The sequence below is a fragment of the Pseudophryne corroboree genome, chromosome 2, assembly GCF_028390025.1.
Source record: "Pseudophryne corroboree isolate aPseCor3 chromosome 2, aPseCor3.hap2, whole genome shotgun sequence".
NCBI lineage: Eukaryota > Metazoa > Chordata > Amphibia > Anura > Myobatrachidae > Pseudophryne > Pseudophryne corroboree.
In genome coordinates this window covers 922675336-922683377 of record NC_086445.1, presented here as the reverse complement: position 1 = coordinate 922683377, position 8042 = coordinate 922675336, and the positions used below count along the sequence as shown (strand labels likewise).

The 8042-nt window shown below is 39.5% G+C and overlaps 1 protein-coding gene across 1 annotated transcript; it reads right to left on the bottom strand.

Moving 5' to 3' along the window:
• Window positions 1-2447: 2447 nt before the first annotated feature.
• Window positions 2448-7786, bottom strand: LOC135024968 (fibrinogen-like protein 1-like protein). Its single transcript, XM_063953496.1, has 3 exons — window positions 7490-7786; window positions 6610-6784; window positions 2448-3082 (listed from the first exon to the last, which is right to left on the bottom strand). Exons 1-3 carry the CDS (start codon window positions 7784-7786, stop codon window positions 2448-2450), a joined length of 1107 nt encoding a protein of 368 aa, XP_063809566.1.
• Between the last annotated feature and the right edge of the window lie 256 nt (window positions 7787-8042).

Genomic DNA, 8042 nt, shown 5'->3' with positions numbered 1-8042 from the left:
CTCTCCCTAACATTTCCAATGCACGAGTGAAAATGGCGGCGACGCGCGGCTGCTTATATAGAATCCGAATCTCGCGAGAATCCGACAGCGGGATGATGACGTTCGGGCGCGCTCGGGTTACCCAAGCCATACGGGAGAATCCGAGTATGGCTCGGACCCGTGTAAAAAGGGTGAAGTTCGGGGGGGTTCAGTTTCCGAGAAACCGAACCCGCTCATCACTAATCTGTAGCATATTTGATGCTGACATAGTATCCTAGTAACGGACTGGAGTTCTCATCGCTTTTGAATAGTAGAGGGGGCCAAGTCTTGAAAAACCTGCAGTTGCATATCACGGAAATCAATCACTGGAAGGTCGCGAACTGACATGAGGATCCATTCTTTTGAGCGAAAATAATGTAGACGAACTATGACGTCCCTAGGCGATTGTGAAGGAGAAGGCTTTGCTCGAAGCACCCTATGGGCTCTATAACAGAGACAATCACCATCTGAGAGATCAGGCAATACATGTTGAAAAAAGTCTTTCAAAATGTTTGGTAAGGAGGGACCTAGAATCGATTCGGCTACTTTGCGGATATGCAAATTATTGTGGCAGGAGCGGTTCTCTTGATCTTCTTGCCGCTCTTTGAGAGCCTTTACTTCATCATGGAGTCTAGAGAGTTCAGAATCAAGGTGTTGTTGAGAGTGGCAAAGATTGTCAGTCTTAGACTCTAGGGCATCTGTACGATTACTAAGGGCCATGAGGTCTGACGTGAAGAGCCGTAGAGAGTTCATGCTTAAAAGCAGATTGGACCCCCTCCAGTAGACTTGTCATGATTGCATTAATCTGTGGGTCTATACCCGTCTCCGATGAGCAGGGGGAGGAAGGAGAGTCTGTAAGCAATGCAGGAGTTTGAGGGCCCTTAGATTTTGGTCCAAAAAAATTAGTGGAGGCCTGTGAAGTTTTATTATTTCTTTGCGTCATTGTGAAGGACCAACAGGACGGGTGGGATACCACAAAGTGAAAAGGAGACACAGTCTTTGCGTATTTTGTATTTGTTAAATAGAAAAGGGAGAGATATGGAGAAAACTATTATGGTCCAGGCAGGACGAACAGCATTGCTAGGCTAACATCCTGGGCAGCAGAAAAAGGATGGGTAGAGCCCTATAATGATGCTTGAATTATATGAAAAAGCTGCTGTGGACCTTGTAGAAAATCATGTGTGTACCAGTCAGAGCACAGCCATGTATCTGCAGCAAACAGCGTACTCAGGGGCAGATGTATTAACCTGGAGAAGGCATAAGGAAGTGATAAACCAGTGATATGTGCAAGCTGATAAAGGTACCAGCCAATCAGATCCTAACTGTTAATTTACATATTGGAGCTGATTGGCTGGTGCCTTTATCACCTTGCACATATCACTGGTTTATCACTTCCTTATGCCTTCTCCAGGTTAATACATCTGCCCCTCAGAGTGAAATAGGGACAGGGAGGTGCAGAGGGAACAGGCAAGGAACGGCAGCCAGAGGACCTGAGGAGAGCTCCAGTAGCAACAGCTGCTGCAGAAAAAGTGTGCCCATAAATTTACATAACAGAGTATTTTGTAGAATGTGCACTCAATATCTGTATGTTGTAGACAATGCTCCTGGCTACAGTGGTCAGGGAGCTGGCTGTCGCAAGCTGGTCCCAGATGGCTACTGCGAGAGGAGTCACTGCAGACAGTAGTAAGCGGCTCCACACCCCCGGCCAGGACAGGACGGCTGGCTGTAACGGGCGGCTTCTGTGCGGCTCCAATGATATGTCTCCCTGCTGGCAGAAATGAGTGAGTGCCAGGAGGCTCCATTGGAAAGGGTTAGAACCAGCTATCACGGGCATTTCCACGCCGGTTATGGCAGGGCGGCCAGCTCTGGCTAGCAGCGTGCGTGCGACTCCAGCTAGATAGCTCCCTGCCGGATGTGTAGTCCCGCGTCTTCACCCGGCTCCAGCCACCAGGACCGTTCACACCGCTTGTGGCCCACCAGCAGCAACGGGGACTCCAGAGGAGGCAAGGTAGGCAGTGTGGAGGCTGTAGAAGGGCTGCCAGGTCCTGGGGAGCGTAGTGGGGTACACGATGCATGGAGCTTCCTGGCGGGGAAGCTGCAGAAATTGAGGCCGCGGTTTCAAGACTGGTGTAGGCAACAACCCGCAGAGGCCGAAATATCGATCCCCCGGCTCCGTAACCTCACACCAGGGTATCTGGACACACAGGGGCTTAGATGGTGGTCACAGCGGATAGAAAAAACTGGGTTTTATGGCAATGGGCATGTTTGGAAGCAAGAGCTCAGTCTCCCTGCTACCTGCTGCTTCTCCAGTCAAGCCCCACCCTACCTAACTATACTTTTTATTTACAGATTAGGCAAAAAATATTTCTATTACTGTATATAGCATTTATTTGTGAACATCATGGAACTGGCTTGCAATGTCATTATATCTAGTAGACGCAGTAATCTGCAGGGCGGATTAATACAGTGGATCCCTTACAGTTGCCAGCACAGAGTCCCTGCCACTGAATGGCATTCTTGTTGTTGAGCTTGGAGGCAAAGCAGGCTGCATACCACCAGGCTCCACCGTAGCTGGTAGCACAGTTGGCGCTGTAAATGTCCTGGTCTTTGTCCTTAGCTGTAAACTTCATGTTGTCATGTGTGGTTCCTGCCTGGAGTGAAGACATGGCGTCCCCAGCGGTGCCCGTGTAGCTGCCCAGCCTCAGCCTGTAGCCATTAGCTTCATCTTCTACGCTGAATAGGTTATAATCAGCATATTTTTCCTCATTGTTATTGTCTATGAGGACGAAACGTGCCTGATAGACTTTCTGCTTAGTAATGCGGTGAAGATATTCTATGCCCAGCCAGTAGTCCTTCTCTACATTCCCAAAGCCATATTTGTAAGTGGTCCAGGACTCATCCCAGGTGATCTCTGAGTTGAATGTGTTACGTTGGATGACAATCCAGCCACCACTGTTTGTAGTCATGTCACAGTACACAACGAGGGGGTGTAAATCTTTGGGCTGGATTGCATAGACTCCACTGTCTTTGTACAGTGGGATTTCACTGCAGTCTTTTGGTAAATCTAAAAAAGAAGAGATACAGACAGACTAATTAATCGTTCAAGCAAAAAATGCAAAAGGGACTTCAGGGTCCATAATCAATAAACATGTTAGTTTTGCTTATCACAAAATATAACAAATGAAAAAAATAGGACATAAACTCAGTGAGTGACTACATCAGGTCTACATCAGGTCATTGAAATGCAATTTGTGAGGGGTTTTGTCTCAAGATACAATATGTTTTAATTGTGCAAGTGCAAATTTTGGCAATCTGCTTTTTCCCCCATCTTTATTGCAACTTAAAACTGTACATCTAGGGAGCTGGAATTTTTCTTTTTTTTTTCTTTTAATAGAGTAATTTTTTTTATTGAAGAGAAAGCAGTACATGCACAAAATGATAAAGCAAAGGAGACAATCCAATGCTAAGATACACATTGGCAGAGTAACCGTTGATAACATATATCGTATACAAAGTCAATACCAGAAAAAAATAAATGTAGTACAGTATGGGGCTAATTCCAAATTGATCGCAGCAGGATTTTTGTTAGCAATTGGGCAAAACCATGTGCACTGCAGGGGAGGAGGCAGATATAACATGTACAGAGAGAGTTAGATTTGGGTGGGGTGTGTTCAATCTGCAATCTAATTTGCAGTGTAAAAATAAAGCAGCCAGTATTTACCCTGCACAGAAATAAAATAACCCACCCAAATCTAACTCTTTCTGCACATGTTATATCTGCCTCCCCTGCAGTGCACATGGTTTTGCCCAATTGCTATCAAAAATCCTGCTGCAATCAACTTGGAATTACCCCCAATGTGCATACTTATATCCGCCTCAATGCAATGTTCCCAATTTTACAATTTACCTAAACAGGCAATAAAACCAAATGGAAAAAAACACAAAAGCCAACCCGCTGACTGAAACTCCAAGTGCACCGCAATACTCTAAACAGTTTACAACATTGTGCATCAGTAACAGTATCCCCATATAACTGAAAACTAAAAGTATGGAGGAAACTCTGGTGTAGAATGTATAAATTCAAGCAAAAAAGACCAAATTTTCCCATACCTATATTGCATATAAACATAGCGTTCCTTAAATACAGTATCGTTAACCAATGTTTTAAAGGAGGATAGTGAGGGTTCAGTATGCGCCATCCACTTCCTGGCAATACACACTTTTGCTAATGCACACATATTATGCAGATATAATTCCTTCCATTTAGAGAGGGAGTTAGAGACACCCATGCCAAGGACACATAACTTCAGAGTAAGCACCACCGAAGGGATACCTGTCTCTTCCAGAATCAAGAAAAGAAAGAGATCACAAAACGGAGACCGTTTGTGATAACCCGGCGCTGTAATAGTGTAAATAGTTATATATTTGAGATGTTTCAGCAGCTAAGCATAAACAACTTGCCAGGTTGCAACGTTAAAATCTAGAGAGAAAAAAAGGAGGGGAGTATGCTTTGCGCTTGAAACAATATATCAAAAATTAGATGTGCAGTCGGACAAAGAAGATAGACTCAGTACAACTTCAAAATGATAATAAAAAAACACTTTTATGGTATCAATTAAAGCAGAGTATGCCACATATAGAATGAATTAAAATAATGACAGTTTTACAATTTGTTAGATAAACTAAACTGAAAATAAAAATAAACATAAGAATAAAAATAAAACAGTTAAATGATTATATTCAAATGGTGATAATAAAAAAATCACAACACTGGCGTCCCAGTGTATTATTTTGGGTTTGTAATTCCCGCAGGGATAATTGACAGTCTCACAGTCTCAGATATTAATATAGTTCTTTAAAGGAAAGGTGCAATCTGTAATTAATGCTCCCGTGCTGGTTCCTGCGTTAGTGTAGAAACAGGGTCCTCATTAAATGAAATACACGAGGAGTAATAATGTGTGCTTTATTTCCTGTTATAATTACAGCTGGTAGTTGCCGTCTTTCCCGGTAAGGTTTTGTTAATTATAAATATAGCAGCAATGTTCAATTTAGATGGATTTAGCCGCCGTGAACAAACTACTGGGAACGGTTGTTAGGCCCCACAGCGGGGGTCACACAGAACTCACCCGACCAGTGTTTGTACAGCCGTGCGGCAATGATGAATCCAGCGTGCGGCAAAAAGCTGTGACCGAAGCTGTCACGGTTATGCTGAGCTGCGGACTGGGTCCTTTCGGCGGGTATCACCAAGTGAGAAGTGTATCGAGAGTGGGCGTCAATGCGTTTCGTCTCCTAGCAACGGAGACTTCCTCAAGACGGATACTTCCCCTCTCCATGATCACAAATATATACCTGTCTGATTGCTTTCATGGCAATCAGTTGTGGTTAATTGATACTTAAAATTATTATAAACGATTAAACACAAAATAAGAAACATACTGGAGGTATAAATGTAATAAAATTCATATACAAGTAATATTCTAAGATACTAACCATATGTACTGAGTCAATCTTGTATAGTTTACTAAAATGTAGACTTAATGATTTAATTAGGATCAATTTGGACTTCAATTGTCAAAGTCCATCTGAGTTTTTGTATCACTTAGTATCTGCATGCTTTGTAGCTTCTGATAGTAAACCCACGGATCATGTGTAGATGTTTGTTTTATATTGATATAGTACTTAATGAATAAATTGTGAATAGAGCTACAATAGCCAGTATTTTATTTTAAAAGACCAGACAAAAAAGATGAAAGAATAATGAAAAACTAATAAATAAAAAATAAACAATATATAAATGTATAGTTTACTAAAATGTAGACTTAATGATTTAATTAGGATCAATTTGGACTTCAATTGTCAAAGTCCATCTGGGTTTTTGTATCACATAGTATCTGCATGCTTTGTAGCTTCTAATAGTAAACCCACGGATCATGTGTAGATGTTTGTTTTATATTGATATAGTATTTAATGAATAAATTGTGAATAGAGCTACAATAGCCAGTATTTTATTTTAAAAGACCAGACAAAAAAGATGAAAGAATAATGAAAAACTAATAGATAAAAAATAAATAATAAAGAGATGATAAAAACCAATGAGGATTTTTTATGCAAAAAAAACATTTATGCTTGGATAATTTGTTGTCTTTGAGGGATCTTTTAAATTGTTCACAGAAAACACATATAAAAAAAAATTACAGCCAATAATAGTAATGAAATATGATAATAAAGTAAAATAAAAAATGAAAAATGAAAAAATGAGATGATGAAGGATGAAAAAATACTTTTTAAGCTTTGAAATCAAAAGTGAAAAGTATTCTTTGTTGCTCAGGAAAATATCTATGCTAAAAAAATATATAAATTAAACGGGACAGACTAATCTAATAAATTCCGCATATAGCTATAGAAAGTCTGACCTATTTTTATATATATGAGCAAAGATAAGAATTTTTGGACTATTACAGATGAAGGGTTACCTATAAATTTAATCTAGACATGAATAATCTAAAGCTTCATTAAGACCATTTGGATAAAGGGAATCCAATTTAAAAATCCATGATGTTTCCCCCAAACAGAGTTTTCGGAACCTATCACCTCCTCTTTTTGTGCTTGTAAACTGTTCAAGCCCTATAATAGAGAGGGATGATGGATCACCATTGTGTTCTCTTGAGAAGTGGCGGGACACGCTGTGAGTTTGAAGTTTTTTAATAATGTTAAGCCTATGTTCTCTAAATCTTGATTTAATTGATCTGGTAGTTCTTCCCACATACTGAAGAGAACATGCGCATTGTAATAAATATACGCAATATTCTGAGTCACAATTAATAAATTGTTTAATCTGAAAAGTCGTACCATTAGATTGAGAGGTTACACAAGATTCTTTATTCCTCATATATTTACATGTTAGACACACTTTTTTATTACATCGGAAGTTACCTAGCGGTTTCTTTGGTAACCAATTACAATCTGTATCTATATCTATTGGTCTAAGAAAACTAGGGGCCAGCATTTCTTTTAAATTGGTGTTTCTTTTGAAAATAATTAGTGGTTTATCCGATAGGCTTTTATTTAGGATTGGATCTTGTTTAACTATCTCAAAATTATTTTGTATTATCTTTTTTATAATATTAGATTTATTATTAAATTTAGAAATAAATTTAACAGAATCTCCTATCGAAAAATTATTCAATTTGTTTTGAGATTTCATTATTTTTTCTTTATTGGAGTTTTTTGACCTATCTGATAGATCAATATTGACCTTCAGAAGTGAATTTGCAAAGACCTGTGAATCCTCTAGGAGATGAGGAGGATAACCTCTTTCTCCAAACTGTTTCAGAAGAACTTTGACTTGAGAGAGAAATGCTAAGTCCTCAGAACAATTACGTCTGAGTCTAGTAATTTGATTTTTTGGAATATTTTTTAACCATGGTTTGTAGTGGCTACTTGAATAGTGTAGGTAATTACCTGTACCTACCGGTTTAATATAGTTGGTAGATATAATTTTGTCATTGTCAATTGAGAACGTGATATCAAGAAAGTGAGTAGTGAAGAAATCAAAATTATAAGTGAATTTTAAATTATAAGAGTTGTCATTCAAAAAATTAACAAAATTAAGTGCTTGTTGGTGACCCCCTTTCCAAATAATGAACAAGTCGTCTATGTAACGGCCATAGAGAACCAGGTTCTCTCTATATGGGCCGCCCCAGATGTACTCCTCTTCGAAGCGGCCCATATAGAGGTTAGCAAAACTAGGTGCAAACCTGGTCCCCATGGCCGTTCCAAGGCGCTGTAGATAGTAACGAGTGTCGAACAAAAAATAATTGTGAGTTAAAATAAAAGAAATAGATTCCAATACAAAGTCACGTCTGCCCGATTTAATGTTAGGGTCTCTGTCCAAATAATATTTGGCCGCATTGATCCCTTCTTGATGAGGAATATTAGTATAAAGAGATTGGACATCTAGGGTTAAAAAACCCCAGTCCTTAGTCCAACTTTTTCCTACTGTTTGTTGTAATATTTGTTGTGTA

Bases quoted from the DNA above. Each gene is read 5' to 3' on its own strand.
- LOC135024968 (XM_063953496.1), bottom strand. From the start codon at position 7,786: ATGGGGACCAGGTTTGCACCTAGTTTTGCTAACCTCTATATGGGCCGC. The intron at 6,785-7,489 runs GTAGGTACAGGT...TGTTCTCTTCAG, and splicing joins CTACCAACTATATTAAACCG to TATGTGGGAAGAACTACCAG. The intron at 3,083-6,609 runs GTGATAGGTTCC...CTTCTTTTTTAG, and splicing joins TACAAGCACAAAAAGAGGAG to ATTTACCAAAAGACTGCAGT.